Raw genomic sequence first — 19,396 nt, 5'->3', positions numbered from 1 at the left:
AAATAAAGCTAAGAACTTTACTTTGACAACCTTTGAAACCTGCTTCACTACCCTCGCCATGACACTGCAAGCGTAACCTTTAGTGCCAGCTGCACCATCAAAATTGAGCTTCACTCTATTGTTTAAAGGGGGTTCCCATTTGTCTTTCCATTCTGCAAGAAGTCAGTCTCTGTTGGGACTACAATACTAACATCAGTAAAAGTCTTCATACTTGCCCAATACATGCCTTCTTGTATGTTATTATGAATGTTGAAGGTACCCCTGTTGAAGATTATGTTATTTCTGGCTTTCCAAATCGCCCAAAAAAGACAAGCTCCCATCTTGAGTTGGAGATATTCTCCACCCTCATTTAACCATCTAACAATGTACTCCTGGACAGTGGCTTCAAGATTTGAATTGATTCTCAGACTCATACGGGAAGCAAATAACACCGCTTGTGTGGCTTCACAACGGAGAAATAGGTGATTTATGGTTTCCTTAGCTTTGTTGCAGAATATGCATTCATCATATACACCCCTTATATGCTTACTTATGTTGCCTGTCACAGCCAGCCCATTCTTCAGCATTCTCCAGATGAAAAGTTGGATTTTGGGGAGAAAAGTATTAACTTTCCAATATTTCTTCCATGGGAAATCATAAATATATGAACCTGTTGGTTGTCTGTCTACTAAAGTTTCCATGAAAGATTTTGTCGAAAAGGTACCTTTAGGATGGCGCTTCCAAATCAACTTATTAATATTATTTGCTTCATCTTCCACTGGAAAATGGATTTCCATAATTTTTGAAACTTCAAGAGGGTTGAATAGCTGCTGCAACTTGTCTTAGTCCCATCTATGTTCTTCTTGGATTATCAGATCCTTTACCTTTGAAGTATTAGGTAAAACAGCTATACGTTTTTCAGGTACGTTGTTTGGTAAGCTTGGAACCCATGGATCATACCAGATATGAATATTCCCCCCATTCTCTATGGTCCAACAACATCCCTCTCTCATACTCTCTTTGCAAATCAGCATGGCTTTCCAGGTTGAAGAGCAAGCAGCTTGTTTCTTCGCCTTCCAAAAATTACTGTTCTTCGGGTACTTAGCCTTCATCATTTGACCTCATGGGCAGTCCGGATCATTTAAGAACTTCCAAACTAACTTTGCTATCATTGTCATATTTAGACTATGCATGTTTCTGATCCCTAACCCACCTTGCTCTTTCGCTTGCTCCATCTGCTTCCACTCAATGAAGTGCATTTTCCTTTAACTTCTGGAATGACCCCACCAGAAGTTCCTTACAGCTTTGGTATAGACTGATTGTATTTTTTAGGAATTATGGAAGTGGTCATATAATATGGAGAGATGAGCCCCAGTTCAGCTTTTATCAAAACAGTTCTGCCTGCTTGAGAAGTAGTACCCCCCCTTCCAGCCTTCCATCTTGTTGTCGAACTTTTTTTGGAGAAACTCGTGCGATGAATTTTCGTGAGCCGGTTGGAGCAAGTAATGACCCAAGTATTTGTCTGAGTTCTTAATTTGTTGAACACCCAGAAAGCTTGCCACCTCCTATCTTATTGCACTGCTAATACCCTTGCTGAAATAAACTGTCGATTTTTGCATATTCGAATTTTGACCAGGCCATGCAGCATAAATACTGAGAATATCCATTAGGGTTTGGACAGTTCTATTCTCCGTTGTACCAAAGAGAAGCAGATAATCAGCGAACATTAAATGGGAAATATTTGGATCGTTCTTACATATTCTATATCCATTGTAGAGACCATTATTCTCCATTGTTTTCATTAACCAAGATAATCTTTGCGAGCACAGAATGTAGAGATATGGGGACAGGGAACACCCTTGTCAAAGCCCTCTTTCACTGATGAATTGACCTTTAGCTTGTCCGTTGATGCTTATTGAGAAGGTTGCAGTCGAGATGCAGTTCATGATTAAGTCATGTGTTTTACCAATAATACCAAAGGCTCTAAGACAACGACTCATGAACCTCCAACTCACTTTGTCATAAGCCTTATTGATATCGATTTTCAAGGAAAAAGTGCCTATAATTGAGTTAAAAGTAGACATGGAGTAGAGAATTTCTTTAGCTGCTACAATGTTGTCTATTATTAGTCTTCATGGTATGAATGTTGATTGTGATTTTTCAACTAGTATGTTTAGGTGACCCTTTAATCTCTGAGCTAATATTTTTTTACTACTTTATATAAGATATTGGTTAAAGCAAGAGGCCTATAATCAGAAGGTAGAGTGGGGTTTTTTACCTTTGGAATCAACACCAGATTCATGTGATTCAATCCGGGTGGGATTGTTGCCGTAATGAAGAAATTTTGAACTGTCTTGGTGACTTCCTCGCCAATGAACTCCCAGCATATTTTATAGAGCAAAGCAGGCATTCCGTACGGTCCTGGAGATTTCAGGCTTTTCATTCTTTTGATAGTGTTCCAGACTTCTTCAGGAGAGGAGATCAGCATTAAGTTAGAGTTGTTTGTGCTCTCTACTGTTGTAGCAGCTTTAAATAGAATGTCGTCCTTCTGTTCATTATGGTCTCTCTTGAAAAGCTTAGAAAAATGGTTCACAAGGTAATTTATCACCTCCACTGCATCAGTTATCCATTTACCTTCTGTGTCCCCTGCTGATTGGGTAACATCGACTCGTTTTTTTGTGCACAGTGAGGTCTTGGATTTGTTGTAACAACCTCGTTCTTTCTATTTTTTACTTTCTCAGAAATTCTGACGTTGACAGTTGTTTCTTTTCCACTTCCTATAGTGCAAGTGTTATCCCCTCCTTTTGCTTTACACCTGTTTTGCTCTCCACCCTTTGATGAGCATAATTTCTCGCTAAGTCTTTCTCTGCTTTGGATCGTGTGCTGTACTTTGCCAGGCTCTCTCTGCTGGTCTTTCCCTTTGCCAGACCCACCACTATCACCTCCGTGTAAACCACAATTTTCCACCATCTTCAGTGCATCCAAATCCATCTGCAGGTGACACGTATCATCAATCTCGACGGTCTATCATCTTTGCAGTAATGTTGTTTTGATTAGGACTGATAGTACCAGGATCAGCAGTTCTGGTATATGCACGAATCTCTTCCGTGTATCTTGCCAGGGATTTGTCGTTCATCTTCAAAGAAATCTCTTCAGTACTCAGACTGTTATCTTCCTCCATTTTTTTTGACAGATAAGGACATTGCTTCATTCAGGGACGGGCCTAGCAAGGGGCTAACCCGGTCTATAGCCCGTCCCTAGATTTGAGAAATTTTTTTTTATAGCATACGTATTAATCATGTTTTTGGGTTTAGCCCAACACTAATAGATCAGAGCCAAATTACAACCCACCAAACCCACAGTTTAAAATAAATTTCCTACACTACCAAGTCCACCATTAGCGGACTAAGTTTTATATAGATGGGAGCGACCATTCTGCTGGTGTATCTGTATGAATTTTGTTCATTTTAATAGAAAAGCTGCAAAAAAAGAAAAAAAAATTGGCGGCCTTCGGGCCGCTATACACTGACTTGATAAAATAGTCCTATCGAAGAAATATTCTTGGGTCCGTCCCTGGCTTCATTAAGATGGCTTTAGAGTTAAGACAGTTGGGTGTTGCGTGTTGGGCAATTTGTCACTCGATCCAACAGACACAAGTGCTTACATGTTTCCGAAATTAAAGTCGATTAATTTAAATTTAATATTAATTTCTCTTCATTTTTCAGTCTTTTATCTCATTTAGTATTTTTCTTCCCGGTTGTTCTAGTGGTAAAAGTCCCTTTATGCACCACAAGTTCATGTTAGGTTGCTGCTGACTGCACTGGACAACCCAATTTTCATGAGTAGTCGGGAAAGCCTCAAAATGATGCAACTAACAGTTTCATTTTGAGCTAGAATATTTATCATGTTTGGTTTTTCCTCTTGTTTTGTGTTGAGCTAGTAGTAGGCTAGCCGCTATATCACTTTTGACAAATATAAAACACTTTTTTCTTAGAAAATCATAAATAAACTGCGCCAAAATGGCTTAAAAAGTCAATTCGGTACCGACCTCAACTGCAGTTGGACTGTAGGAGCAAGGGCACCCTCCTCTGTGAATGCAAGAATGATTGTTGGGCACATGCTAGTTCAGTTTTTATATTATCTATTGATTTCAACTTGTGTTGCACACCCGATATGGTCATGAAAAAAAAAGAAGGTCCTGCATTTTTCCAAGGAAGGGTCACGAGAGACCTTTTTTTGACATGTCTTACTTTACCAATGAAAAATTGCTTGGCCTTTCAAATTCCGATCATGTATTGTCCTGGTTAAATTAAAACGGTGAGCGGAAGGAAAACTCAAAGAATTTCAGTGTTATTGAGTTTGATAAAATAAAATCCATGCCTAAATCATAGGCTTAAGCCACCCTAAAAATCCAATTAGTTTTCAAGCCATTCCTAACTTCATTTTCCAGTTCGGTCGTTGGTACCCTTCGCTAAATATTTGATGAATTAGCAATATTGTCGTTATTGTTTTTTTTTTTTGCGAACTCATAACCGAAACTGTGAAACAATAGAAATTTGTGTTTTGCATGATTTGTTCCTTCTTAATGATAGGAAAAGGTGTTATGTCAAACTTACAAACCTTTTTCGTAAAAGTAAAAAAAAAAAACTTACAAACCTTTTATAGATGTGGAAAATCCTACAACTACATCCGAAGATAAACATACACACTCCTAATGAAGTAAACAAATAAGAGAAGCATAAGAACACAAGATATACGTGGTTCGGTATGATTACCTACGTCCACGGCGGTAAAGGGATGATCTTATTACTTGATTCAAGGTTACAAAGGATTATCTTCTTACAAACTCACAAATCTCACTCTTAAACTCTCGGTGTTCTCTCTTCCCTCACTGATCACTTGCCCTTTAACTCTCTACATAGCCCTCTATTTATAGCCGTAAGTGATGATACATCCAAGTTACAATGTAAGTTGGGGTACATCTTTCTTGATGTCCTTCTCGGGTTAGGAGCAAAGTTTAGTCCGAGATTCTGGGCCGAGCCTAGCAATACCTTCTCATGATGTCCCCTTGTCCGATGTCGTCTGCTTAATGAATGTTGCCGATGTCGCCCTAGATATGTTTAGCCGAGTCTTACTTTGACCAGATTCTTCTTATCTTTTCAACTACTTCGTCAGTGCATTTATTGCTCTTGTACTCGATGGCAATCTCTTCAATCACCTCCGACCTTTATACGTATTGTCTTCACGGGTCCCTTGGTATCTCTTTTCTCGCGCCAGGGCCAAATAAGATGATTTGGTGCTTCGCAGTTTATCTGTTATCGATGCTTCACTACCTAGGATTGTTCCAGCTGGACTTGTGGATTATTTACACCTACACCTTTCATAAAATAAGCAAATTTTATGGCCCATCTACCAGTACTGGATCTTTATAATCCGAAGGTGGAGGCTCTTTGTTGAGTATTCCTCAAAAAATTTGATTCCACATTGCAGTTACTACTAGTTCTTCTACTGTATGGCTGATCGACATTATCATTCACAGTTATAACAACCTCGTGTTGATATGGAGCTCTCCACACCTCATATGGTCCATAAGGATGCATAATTTGTTGTTGTACTCTTGGTAAAGGAGCTGGTTCCTCTCGATGGCCAAATAAAATACGATACAAGCTAATTAAAAGATGATACAAGCTGCCAAGAATTCTACAGATGAAACGGCATATACTGGAGATACATGAGAGTACAACTGCGAGAATATGCAACACATACGGCATCCACAGATGGACCGACAACAGCGTGATAACCCCAAGAACTATAAAGACAGAATTATGAGGCGACATGTTTATTTTGAAATTCCACAATTACGTTTAGATACAGACTTTAGTTGGAAATATGCGCAGAGATTATTATTTGCTGCAGTTGCAAAACCAAAACTTGAAGGGAAGACTATATAAACATACAGTATATTCCTAAACCATGCATGCTATACTGCAAATAGAAACCCTTCCTAATCTTTAGTTTTTTTACGCCGTATTTAGAAGGGCTGATTAAGGAATGGGCAAATTGAAGTACCTATATGGGGTTCCTTGAATTTTAATGAGGGCCGGCAGTCTTCCCGGCCGCGTGCACTCACGGTTTCGGCTTTGGTTCGGTTATTGGGGTTAGACCCGGAGTTTCCGATAGAAATTGGAAGCCCAATAGAAACTCTACCACTACAAATACTTCCGAATTCCTTTCAATTCCCTCCCTCTCCATTCTATTCTTGTTTCAAGTTTTACGGTTCTTACCAAAAATCTGAAGATGAGGACATTGCCGGATAAACCAGAAGAAACAATTGTGAAGCAGAAACCGAATATATCTGTTCCATCAACTGCTGCAAACAATAAGGTCTAATTTCAACTCAATTTTTTTTATTTTTTTATTTTTTTGTTGAGAAGTTTCAGATTTCTAGGGTTTATTTGTGGTTCGTTTAGTTGTGCTCAAGTTAATGTTAATATTTTCAGGATAAAATCGGACCGCCACAGCGAAGTTTGTTTTTGAATTATTTGAGTGGCCATAAAGAACCAATTACGGCCATATGTTTCTCATCTGACGGTCTAAAGTTGGCTACAGGTGATTTTTTACTGCTAAGTTCCGTTGTTGTTAGTTCAAGTTTCATAAACTAGCCAATGAAAAACATTGTTTTGGCTCTGGTGAATTACAATTATGCGTAATGCTGTGATCCGACTAACTAGAATTTGATGTGGATCTGAAAATAAAATTTGCAACAACGGATGTCCAAATTTCTGTTTTCCCTTCACGTTCTTTTCTTAATTAACTTCGTTTGCAGGTTGTGCTGATGGGGTTGTCAGGATATTCAAATTGGACAATATACTATGTCGAAGCTTCAAGTATGATATTTTATCGATTCCTGCCTGGATTAAATGGATGAAATTCTCTGTTCATGATCTTAATTATTACTCGTTTGCAGATTCAAGGGGATTTCCTTACCGACTGGAGGAGTTCCAACAGCAGTTGCCTTCTCTGATGGAGCATCATCTGTGGTTGCTGCGGCTCAACATGGTTATGGTTCTTGTTTATACATATATGATGATGGAAATCCGGCTAATCAGAAAAAGCATCCGTTTTGCAAACCTCCCTTTCCAGAATTTAAATGGTTACAAACTGAAGTCGATGAGACAAAGGCTTTTGTGACTCTTGCCGGAACCACTGCCAGGTATGACACTACTGGTGGAAGTCCATTTATTGTTTCGTGTTCAAAAAGTAGTGATATTAGCCTTTGGCATGGAAAGACTGGGAGGATATTGGGGAATACTGGCGTGAACCAGCTCAAGAACAATATGGCAGCAATATCCCCCAATGGGCGGTTTATTGCAGCTGCAACTTGCTCTACTGATGTGAAGGTGTGGGAGATTGTATACACCGAGGCTGGTTCAGTGAAGGAGATTACAGGAGCTATGCAACTGAAGGGTCATACTAGTGAAGTAACTTGGTTATGCTTTTCGCCGAATTCAGAACGCATCATAACAGCGTCTAAGGATGGTACCGTAAGAATTTGGAATATTAACGTTCGGTATGATTTTTTTGAAGACCCGAAGATTCTAAAGGTGTTCCCAGTACCGCTTCGTGACTCAAAGGGGGTCACTTTGCATTATGAGCATCTCGATATTTCACCTGATGGGAAAATATTGGCTGCCACCCATTGTTCGACACTACAATGGCTATGTGCTGAAAGTGGAAAAGTTTTGGGGACCGAAGATTGTGCAGATTAAAAAAGCACAGGTTACATAACAGCTATTGCTTGGGCACCAAAGAAGATTTCTGTTGACAGTGAGCTCAAGATGGTTTTAGCCATAATTAGTGCCGATGACACGAAGGTGAAGTTTTGGGTGGCTCCTGACATTAACTTATCATAAAGACATAGCATTTCCGTTACAATATAACCGGGTTCTAGTACAATTCTAGATTGCTTGACCTGTTGACAGAAGTTTAAGTAGTTGAACATACAACAGTCTAAATTTTTAGATGTAATAATTTACTAATTTCAGCTCAGCTGTAAAATGGGTAGAAGGATGTGCATACAAAATTATTGAAAATCGATCGTGATATTGTTTATTTTATCAGACAAAAAGACTTCATTGATTTGTGTTGACTGGGTTTACCCAGTGTTTGTGTTGTCACTTGTTACCATCCATTATTTGAGATCGTATAATTTGATACGAAATTGGTCATGTAACCTTAAAAATTGACTTGGAAATGCCAAAGGCTCTTCCTCTATATACCCCCAGAAACACTAACCATACCCCTTGATCCCTGTACCCTCCCAAGTTATCTTCCTAGCCCATCAATCTACCTAAATTCATATAGGCCCAACTTTATTATTACATAAAAATAGAAACAACGAAGTATTATCTTCGTCATATTTCCTCCCTTCTCAGATCTTAAACGAAACTATGTGATTCTACTTCTTCTCTTCATGAAGAGTAAAACCTCTAACTAGAAAAACTATGTGATTTCCCTTCTCCTATGGCAAGTCACTGCAACTCCCATCCAAATCGCAAGCAGCCCATCAACAGATGTAGCTGATTAGCCATAATCCCTATCTGACCTCCACTCTCAATCCAAATCGCAAGAACGTGATCGACTGTCATCAAGTCATGGTGAACCATTTAGATACAGTTACAAAGAAATTCTCATAACACAGAACTTGCAGATTCATTCCTCTTGATTTCCATCCATTGAGAACTGGTGGAAGCGGAATATCCGGTTCAATAACGCTGTAACAAAGCATTCATTGTGAAGATTAAGGATCGTCACAACTTTGAAAACTGCTGGAGGCAGGGTTGTCAATGGTAACCATGTTGTATCACCTACCACTACAATAATTTAGATATAAATTTATTATCTAGTAAGTATCAGTACTTGATCAGATTAAATACAGATCAATCATTTTAAAATTGACTACTTAAAAGAACGCACATATATGTTAATCTTCTTTCGACGAAAATGGGAAAAATGGACGGTCTGCATTATATACTTGGGGTTTATCAGAATATGTTTTCATCTCCAAACCTTCGTGAACGATTTCATCTTTTATTTGAGTAAAAATTCTCAAGATTTTAAGAGCATCTCCAACAGAAGGTGTAAAAAATTTTACGTGGATTTTTTATTTAGTCCTAGGCCTGTTAATGGAAATCCGTTAACCGTTAGCCGAATCCGATTACCTGGTTGCCGTTACGTTTAGTTCCATTATATCCGTTATCCGTTATCCGTTACCGATGTAGCGGTTAATTTTATCCGACGGTGACGGCAACGAAAGACCTATTTCCGTTAGCCTTAGTTCCGTTAACCGCTAACGTGTGCCTAGCACGTGTAACATTCATCTATACCTAGGTTAATATACTCGAATGAACATCATTTTCATCTTCTTCTGTTCTTCAACTCACAAACGAGAGAAGAAAAACTCACCCCTCAGTCGATTAGAAAACTAGGGTCATCTCCTTCCTTTCAATTCGAGCAAAATCATCATCTTCATTCGATTAGAAAACTAGGGTTATCTTGTACTTTTTATTTCGAGTTTAATTTCAATCCTAAAAACTAAATTTTCAATTTAGGGTTTCTGAAAATTGAAATTAGGGTTTTCAATTCGTGAAATTAATCATGACCCAAAGCGAAAGAGGAGCATCCAATTGCGTTGGTTCATCAAAAAGAAGTCATCCCTCTCAATCACTTTCAGTTGCATCTGAATTACCTTCTGCATCTCAAGTTCAACAATCAGGAATTCAATCAACACCTGCTGCTGTTGCAACAGAAGAAGCAGTAGAAGAAATAGAAGTAGATGAAGATCCAATTATAGCTGAAGCAAAGAAGAAACTGCGTGCAGTAAGGTCTGATGTTTGGGATGATTTTGAAAGGTTAACTGAAAAGAAGATGGTAAAAAGTAAGGAGATTGGGATACTTGTAGCTAAATGCAAACATTGTAATAAGAGAATGACTGCACCCAATAGCCAAGGAACTAGCAAATTGCATTACCATGCCAAAACTTGCCAAAAAAAGCCTGCAAACAAGAAAGGACAAACAAAGATTACTACAGTCAGAACAGGTAATGCACAAACTAAGCTTGCTAATTGGAAGTATGATGCTGATGCTACTAGGATACTAGTTGCCAAAATGATTGCTAAACATGGTTATCCAATCACTATAGTTGAGCATCCATATTTTGTTGAGTTTGTGAAGTCTTTAAATCCTGCTGCTAAACTTTACACTAGGAATACAGTTAGGGAAGATATCATGAAACTAAGAACTGAGTTCAAAAAAGAATTACAAGACCAATTTGAGACAATTACATCTAAGTGTAGTTTAACAACAGATATGTGGTCATGTAAGCATACAAAGGATGGTTATTGTTGTGTGACAATGCATTACATAGATGATGATTGGAAACTGATTAAGAAAACACTTGCATATACTTTAGTGCCATCACCACATTTTGGAGAAGTTCTAGCATCTGTAGTGAAATCAGTATGTCTAGATTGGAACATAGATACTAAGCTTTTTGCTGTTGCTGCTGACAATGCTAGCTCCAACAATATTATGATGGACCATCTGAAGAAATGGCTTGATAGCAAAGACTGTTTAGTTCTTAATGTGGATATGTTCCAAATGAGGTGTAGTAATCATATATTACACTTGATTGTAGGGTGTGGAATGAGAGTGGATGCTCCATTTATAGATGCAGTTAGAGAGTGTGTAAAATATGTCAAAGCAAGTCAGGCTAGAAAAGAGAGATTTGAATTTTCTATTGCTCAAGTTAAGCTTCCTTCTTCAAGGTCTGTGGGTTTAGATGTGGATACCAGGTGGAACTCCACCTATAAGATGCTAAAGTATGCAATCTTTCTGAGACAAGCTTTTGTTAGGCTAGCTGATTTAGATAATGACTTCAAGATACTACCAACCTCTAAGGAGTGGGAACAAGGAGTACACATATGTGAATGTTTGGAATTGTTTGATGTCATTTCAACCAAATTTGCTGGGATTAAGTATCCCACAACAAATTTATATTATAATGGGGTGCAAGAAGTTAATAGATGCATTAAGATATGGGAATCAAGTCAGCATGAGTACATCAGAGACATGGCCAATAATATGAGGATGAAATTTGATAGCTACTGGAAAGAAAGTAACACTTTGATGGGCATTGGGGTTGTTTTAGATCCTAGGTACAAAGCTAAATGGGTGGAGTTTGTTATGAAGAGAGTATATGGTGTGGATCACTATAAAAGTCACTATAACAAATTTGAGCTTGCACTCAATGCTCTTTTCTGTGCTTATGAAACAAACACTACAGCTCCAGATTATTTTGATACTGCAATGCATTCAACTGCATTTGAGAGCTGTGCAGGTACAAGTACAACAACATCATATGGATTTGGTTATGCTGATTTCATTATGGAAAACAATATGTTTGAGGTTGAGAAGTCAGAATTGGAGACATACTTAGCAGAACCAGTTCTTCCTAAAGGCACAGCTGCTGAAGAAATGAGGTTTGATATCTTAAGTTGGTGGAAGAATCATTCTTCTAAGTACCCAATTCTCTCAAGGATTGCAAGAGATGTATTGGTTGTTTCAGTGACAAGTGTAGCATCAGAATCCATGTTTAGTATTGGTGGAAGAGTTCTCACATCTCACAGGAGTTCATTAGCTTCAGATCTTGTTGAAGCTTTGCTTTGTTTGGGTGATTGGCTGCCAGATCTCACTCTCAGTGAGAGCAATAGTTGTGTTACTGGTAAGTTTCCTTATATCTTAATATTTTACTAGCTTTTACTGATAGTTGTGACTGCACTGACATTGCCATTTTTATTGGCTTATTGCACTGACATTGCTACTTTTATTGGCTTATTGCACTGACATTGCCACTTTGCCAACTTAAGTTGCTTCACTGACATCACTGTCTAACACTTTTCATTTTCCTTTCAAAAAGCAGAAGTTGAGGACTAAGGAGGAATGCAGTTGGCATCGGCAGTGGAGAATTTGGAGATGGAGGAATGCATTTGCAGTTGCAGATGCAGTTGGCATCCCTTTGTCTTTTCTTTTGCAAAAACTTGGTTTTTTTCTTTTGATAGAACATGTGATGATCTGAACATGTAATTTGGTTTAGAACATGAACATATGTATGTTTTTTTTTCTGTGTGTCATGGATTTAGAACTTGTTTGCTTGGATTTAGAACTATTCTATGTAATTGGTTTGTGTTTTAAACCTGCTTTTGTGTTGTCCTGTGACATACCGGTTAATACCGGAAAATTAACCGTTAGCCGATAAGTCCGACGTAACGGCAATGGTTTTGGATTTTACAATTCCGTCGGCATTTAACAGATAATGGTTAACCTCTAATTTAAACGGCAAAGGTAGCGGCAGAGCCATTATTTGTTACGTTAAGTGCCGTTGACAGGCCTATTTAGTCCTTTTATTTATGGGGCTACACACAGAGTAAATATAGGACCTCATATCTAAAAAACCATCTCCAACAATGAGAATTTTAACCCTTAAATGAAAAGAAAATTGGTTAAAAACATGACGTGGAGGTGCAACCGGAGGTGTAGATAACACTTTCTTGAACACCTTCATACTTAGTAATTGGTCCCTCCTAACTTGTAGGACCCCACTGTTGGAGATGAATTTATGTCAAACGGGGGTCTAAAATCCTATGTGTCACTAAAAATAAATAGATCCACCCTCTCTTGGAGATGCTCTAAGGGAGTTTTTTTCCTTGTTTTACGGTTAGATAACTATTCGCACGATTATATGGGAGATGTATCCAAAACTTCGTGGTTTTTCTCATAACTTCTGTAACGGAAAATGGGTCATTTGTCCAAAAAAATTTAAAACATGGTTGAAATGGACGAGTAAAAATTAGTATGGGTGAGATGGACAAAAAAAATTAGCAAGGATGAAACTGGATTCATCGCAGCTTAAACTTAAAAAATAGCAAGGATGAAACTGGATGCATCCTGATATAAATTAAAAATAGGGTTATTTGGTTTTTGGTACTCAGGTTTTGACCATAACCTGAGTTTGGTCTAACATTTGTCCAGCCTTTGCGTTTGGTCTAAAGACCAACGTTGACCTGCATTGACCACGTTAAACTTTGACTTCCGTTAAGTAATTAAAACTAGACTTAACCAAGTCAAAGTAAGTCAACGTTGGTATTTAGACCAAACACAAAGGCTGGACAAATGTTAGATCAAACTCGGTTTTCGGTCAAAATCTGAGTACCAAAAACCAAATAACCCTTAAAAATAATAAAAAGTATTTGAAAATTGGTAGGATGAAACTGATTACATCCTGGCTATTTTTATATTTTTGTCCATTTGAACAGTATCTTTTTAATTTTTGGCTATTTAACAGTATCAAAATGTACAAATCTTTTTCACCCAGAAATTATTAATTTTGATCTTTTTAACCAATTTCGTGTTTCTTTAACCTCTAACTTCAATTACTTTTCTAATTGATAGGGGTATCACTGCTGTTTTTGTGGGTACATAGAGGAAGAGCCATGCCAAAAGTGCATTGTAGCCAAAAGTGCACCGTGTAAAACTCCTACTTCAGTGTTAAAAAATTTCTTTGGGGTCCAAAAGCAGACATTATGACCAAACATTGTTTGTAGCCTAGATGTACACAATGGCTAATTCAACCGGGGCCACTGAATCCTGAATGCACTCAAGTGGGTACCATTTCCACGTAATAAAGTTGAGTTGAATTCTGGCTCGGAAAATGGACATTTGTACTAAAACCATGAAGAAATCTCCGAACCAAACCATTTCCACCCTAAGTTATACGGAAACTGAAACTTTTTAGGAAGCTCGTTAAAACCCAAAAAAAGATGGTCTCTTCTGTAATTTGTAAACGAGCAATAGCTATTGACCGAACTTAAATTAAGCTAATAAGCACTACTGCTAGTGGTGTGCTCTTCGTTTAAGTTAGATTAACTAACTTTAGTAGTGGGTACTACTACATGTATATATATTAACAGTAGAATGGAGTGTAAACATTCAAAGCGTAAGATGTACACAATAGCGGCAAAGTGGAAGAGATTTTCTATTAACTTCGCTCAACTTTGTTACAAGCTCTCGGCTATTTATAGCCTGAACATAAGATGTTAGAAGGACAGAGAATTAGCCACGTTGGCCTATACGTGTCAACTAGGGGATATAAACTAATCCTTATAGATTAAGAATCCAAAGACTTATCTTAGATAAAGCTAAGTCTCGAGAAGTCTGGATTGTTTGCAGCAAATGGTGGGCCATTCAATAACGTACCTCTTGCAACACTCCCCTCGGACCACCATTTTAAGTATTTCATTATCGTATTTTTGCGGGCAAAATTCGATGGGACGAAAACCGAACACTGGAAACTTCAAATGAGTTTGGTCTCTTCAATGAATCTCCTCTTTTGTTGGAACTGCTCCAGAAAAATCACTAGAAAAAATCTGAACTACATGGAGCATACAACGATGTTGACAACGTTGCTCATTTTGCATCATTAAAGTCTTCTGGAAAACTTTGTGCAGTAAAAATCCTGATCACAAGATATGTGCAATTATCCAAAAATACGATAAGTCTGGATTGTTCGCGGCAAATGGTGGACCATCCAATAACGTACGTCTTGCAACACTCCCCTTGGACCACCATTTTAAGAATATTTTATTATCGTATCTTTGCCGGCAAAATCCGATGGGACAAAAACCGAACACTTGAAATATTAAGGTTCCCTATGATTTTTTTGAAGACCCGAATTCAAATCTTTCTTCGAACCTAGCACACCAACTCAATGACATTTCATTTTCACTCATTATTACCTCGGCTTCTCGTTAATTGCTTCATACCAATTGCACTACCAACTTTCCTTTGGACGCTACTACCTTCTTTTGTTGTTGAACCTTATTGGGATGCCATAACCACCTTCTTCTTGCGGCCTTTTTCTATTTCCTTTCCCTTTATTGAACCTTCTTGGGATGGAACAACCGGTTCTTTAATTTTGACTCCATCATTAATCCGGGTAGTTATCCCATTTTTCCAATAGAAAATGCTCCCTTGCGAAAAAAACATCTTGCGTGAGCGACCATATTAATTGTTCCCAATCACGTTCAAATTCCACGCATTTCAACTCTGCTATCTCATCATCGATCTTAAACTTATCTTTGGCTTCTTGTTGTTTCTCCATTGGTAGTTTTTTTATCCTCTCCATTTCGGACTTCCTTGTTGGCAAAATAACCTCTTGCAATTAGTTTGCACATTGTTCCATATCTGAAACGTGCAAAGATGGTGACGCGCATCGGGAAAAACACGTGGTATAGCCCACATCTATGATTGCTCCTTATCCGTAATCAACACCCTAAGAGTATAACCTTCTTGATACAATAGCTTGACCTTTTGCAATCCCCACAAATAACTTTCCTTGGACTCGTCTTTCAAGAAACAAAACGCAACGCTAAATGTCGACTTTGTAGATGTTTGCCCAACAAAGTTCAATATTGGCATGTTGTACCTGTTTGTTTTATACGTGCAATCCATAAAGAGAATTTGATGGAAGCATCTTGTCAATTCTACACATTCCGGATTCGCGATGAAAAGATATTCCACTTCACCTTCGTCATTCGTGTCGTAGGTGGTAGAGTAGTTTGCCTCCTCAAACAAAAACAATAATTGTTGCATGAGCACCCTATCTTGCCATGACTCATTTATAAATTTTTCTCTTTCGTTATAGATAGTCGACAATGAGGATGAGTTCGAGGGATTTAACACCTTCACGCCACTAAGAATATCAATAGGTCTTGTACGTCTTTTACTCAACACGCGTACTAACTCTTTTTCCAAAGGGTTGAGCTTTGCCGAATAAAGGATGGTTGATCAAACTTTTCGGAATAGGATGATTATGATAACCCGAGACGAATTTTTCCATATACCACATTTTCTTGTCGTCGTTAAATTTAAATTTAAGCTTAGAAGGGCATCCGCATTTCTTCGTATTATGACGTCCCCTCTTCCTCGTTGTTTTTTGATTATACTCACTACCCTTCTTCCAATGGATCTCATACTTTCCACTACACTCGCAAACCATTTGAAAGCTTTTCTTTGTAACTTGTTTATTCTGGACTATGATGCACATCTTTTTCAGTCCTTATTCTCGAGCCCACTTCTTTGCATCTTTCGGATCTTTCCACTCATAGTTGTTTTCACAGTGAGCACTTGTGTCCTCGAAAACTTGCACCGGTGGCGGTTGGTCTTCTATAACCACCTCTTGGTCTTGTATAACCACCTCTTGGTCTTCTATAACCACCTCTTGGTCTTCCACCGGAACGTACGACACGATCTATAACAAAATTAAATATGTCACATCATTTTTTAAAAATAAATATACAGAAACGGCTGGGTCAAAAGGGAAAGTTAGAGTCGTAACAGCATTTACGGCTGGGTCGACTAGGTATATCCTAGCCGTAAAGTGTTTACGTATAGGAGTTTTTCGGCCGTTTATTTCCTTATTTTTTGGATGAGTCTGATTTCGGCTTAGAAATCCATCCGTAAACCTGTAAACGGTTGGGTAACCCAGACGACGTCGTCAACATTAAATAGCATTTAATACTTTCGTCCAGGAAACCTAACCCCGCCGACAGTATTAAATGCTACCCATGCACGTAGAAAAAACCTGGCCGTAATTGACTAATTACGGACAGGAAACTTTCATCGTCCCATCCGTAATATATTGTTACGGCTGGGAGATCATGAACTGTGAGTCGTATAACAGAGTTACGGCTAGGAGTTCATGAACTGTGAGCCGTATAACAGAGTTACGGCCGGGAAAGCATTGTTTCCGAGCCGTTATTCTACCTGGCGGCTGGAAACCTAGGGTTTTCGGAATGAAAAAATCGAAACTTCTAGCCACTATGAGCTTAAGAACTGAAACCAGAGCTAGAATAGAGGTATACCTGGTAATCTTGAGCATTGGGTTCTTCGATTTCTTTTTCTTCTTGGGTTGGTCCTTCGAAATCATAGTAAGGTTTAGGGGTTATTTTGAATTTGAGAAAAAAATTCATGATTTTCTGAAAAATCAGCAAAGAACTGATCGTTGTTGATGGGTAATAATATGTTATCATATTCTGAAGATGAAGGGTCACCTACATTAAAAGTTTTGCTTGAATCACTCATTTTCTCCAAAAAAAAAAAATTCCTTCTTCTTCTTCTCTTCCCTCTGAATTTCTTTAATTTTGATTTTCAGTTTCATCACTTCACTTAAAGAGATGAATTAGTCTTAATTCATTTGTTAATCATGATTAATAATATTAATCAGTTTTTATTATCTAAAATCATATGGGATCATATTAGTCTTTATAGAAATATATATTGAAGGGTATTCCAATTGATATTTGGTGATCCTAGAAAGTCCCCAAAAAAACTTGACTTTCTAAGTCCCGATAATGGGATTCAAAGGAAGAAAAGGATGGTACCCGGTTTATAAGCAGTAAAAGCACTTCCTAGTTCCTACGGATATTTGCGACGTGAAAAATAAAAGTGACGGAAGGAGTATGTTAAAGGTGAAAGTAAAACTCTTAAGTACAAATCCTTGCATAATAAAAAAATAAAATACACACGAGACCCAAAATTAAAATATAGCATAAAATAATCATTTGTCACTGTAATGAAATTATGGGGAAAAATATATCTAGCCCATTTCTCTTATTTTCATTGTCTATCTTAAAATTACTGCCGAGAGACCCGAAATAAAGATTATAACCAAAACGTTGACGCTCAAAGCAGTAAGGAATGTCTATCTTATTATCATCCTTTTTCGTATCTTCGAACGTACTCCTATATCTTTTAGTGAAACAAGGCTACTCTTGTATGGAATTCCTTGAAAAATTGATAGCCTCCTATCGTTATTCATGTTCCTAATCCTTTTGAAAATACCAGTTTGGTGATCATAACAACAGAGATTACAATCACTCACCCAAAATAGAAATTCATTTTTCTCTGTTATAGCAAATGGCTGATAGTAATCAACTATGCTCATGTGCTTCCATTCTATTGAGAACTTTTTACTCCAACTCCAAGATTCAAAATCCTTTTCTCTTCGCTCGTAATGATCCCTATTCTCGTTATGTTGGAATAACCATATATCTACGTATTCACCACTTTGTTGATGAACAACGTACAAGTGCCCTCCCAAAACTTGGACTTGAAAAGAAGGATCCTTAAATTTTTGGAAACAAGGTGGTGATGGGAGCACCCCAATCTCTTCTGATTCTAAATCGAGCGTCACAATCTTCCAATTTACATCGTCCATAAAATGCAATGCTCCGTTTGCTTGGACGCCCGACAACCATAATGTGGCGGTGATTTCTCCGACGACTCTCCAACCGCTATTGTTATTATTCCCAAGAGTGTACACCTGAACCCATCCTGCAGCACTGCTTTGAGGGTAATCGAGTTTTTCAACCCATCCTGCAGCACTGCTTTGAGGGTAATCGAGTTTTTCAGTAGGGTAGCAAATTCTGACGACCTTGTATTCGTTAGTCGAAGTAAGGTAACCAAATCCGCTGACGATATAACCACCCTTTCTACGGTTAAATCTTGGGAGATTAACGTATTCTCCAGATGTAGGGTTGTATATGTAAACAGGATCGTTAAAACCATTATGGGGTACAGAAAAACAAACCAAACCGTTGCAAGAACCGATGGCGACGCACAACTTGTTTCCTTTATTAATCTTATTGATGGGAGGATGGTCGATCTCAATAGCACTTTATACCTAATTTTAGGTCACCCCATATCTAGTTATTTATTTAATACCTAATTTACCCTCTTAATTAATTTTAGGTTATGATTAGTGAATGATTTAGTTAAAAACAATTAGAGTGAGATTAAATTAAAAGATGGGTTTATTATTAGTTGAGTAGAATTATTGAGAGAGTAGAGTTAGAGAAGATGAAGGAGAAAAACATGGAAAATAAAAAAAAAATTCCAATTCATTAAGTTGGAGTATTCAAATGATGAAAACTCATCTGATTCTTTATCTCCATCCTCTCCTAGAATATTTGTTAATCTTCAAAATGATCCGGATTTGAACTGGATTTTGAACAGTTCGGTTACTTTATATGAAGAACAAGTAACCGAACTCATCTGAAGTTGTAGTTCGGTTTCCCCGTGAGATGAACAAGTAATCGAACTCATCTGAAAGTGTAGTTCGGTTACTTGTTTCAAACACGCAGGTTACCGAACTCTCAAATAATAGAATTTCTAGGAGTTACAGCGTTATGTTCGGTTGGTTCTCAATTAACCGAACTTTGGTGTACAAAGTTCGGTTGGTTCGCAAACTGCATGCACTTTTGATCTAACCGAACTTTACGTAATATAAGAGTATATAAGT

At 37.8% G+C, this 19,396-nt stretch overlaps 2 protein-coding genes across 2 annotated transcripts; one reads left to right on the top strand and one right to left on the bottom strand.

Annotated features, from left to right (window-relative positions):
* The first annotated feature begins 6,242 nt into the window (after positions 1-6,242).
* Positions 6,243-8,023, top strand: LOC113361866 (transducin beta-like protein 2). Its single transcript, XM_026604959.1, has 4 exons — positions 6,243-6,363; positions 6,480-6,588; positions 6,806-6,866; positions 6,947-8,023. Exons 1-4 carry the CDS (start codon positions 6,277-6,279, stop codon positions 7,746-7,748), a joined length of 1,059 nt encoding a protein of 352 aa, XP_026460744.1. The 5' UTR covers positions 6,243-6,276; the 3' UTR covers positions 7,749-8,023.
* An 8,130-nt stretch (positions 8,024-16,153) lies between these two features.
* Positions 16,154-18,798, bottom strand: LOC113360305 (F-box protein At3g07870-like). Its single transcript, XM_026603828.1, has 3 exons — positions 18,794-18,798; positions 17,978-18,587; positions 16,154-16,345 (listed from the first exon to the last, which is right to left on the bottom strand). Exons 1-3 carry the CDS (start codon positions 18,796-18,798, stop codon positions 16,154-16,156), a joined length of 807 nt encoding a protein of 268 aa, XP_026459613.1.
* Between the last annotated feature and the right edge of the window lie 598 nt (positions 18,799-19,396).

Source organism: Papaver somniferum, chromosome 3, assembly GCF_003573695.1.
Source record: "Papaver somniferum cultivar HN1 chromosome 3, ASM357369v1, whole genome shotgun sequence".
In the NCBI taxonomy this organism is placed as follows: domain Eukaryota; kingdom Viridiplantae; phylum Streptophyta; class Magnoliopsida; order Ranunculales; family Papaveraceae; genus Papaver; species Papaver somniferum.
The sequence above is the reverse complement of the archived record's forward strand: the minus strand, read 5'-3'. Positions and strand labels throughout refer to the sequence as shown.

Bases quoted from the DNA above. Each gene is read 5' to 3' on its own strand.
- LOC113361866 (XM_026604959.1), top strand. From the start codon at position 6,277: ATGAGGACATTGCCGGATAAACCAGAAGAAACAATTGTGAAGCAGAAA. The intron at 6,589-6,805 runs GTGATTTTTTAC...CTTCGTTTGCAG, and splicing joins CGGTCTAAAGTTGGCTACAG to GTTGTGCTGATGGGGTTGTC. The intron at 6,867-6,946 runs GTATGATATTTT...ACTCGTTTGCAG, and splicing joins ATACTATGTCGAAGCTTCAA to ATTCAAGGGGATTTCCTTAC.
- LOC113360305 (XM_026603828.1), bottom strand. The intron at 16,346-17,977 runs GTGAGTGATTGT...ATTTTGTTATAG, and splicing joins AAAATGAATTTCTATTTTGG to ATCGTGTCGTACGTTCCGGT.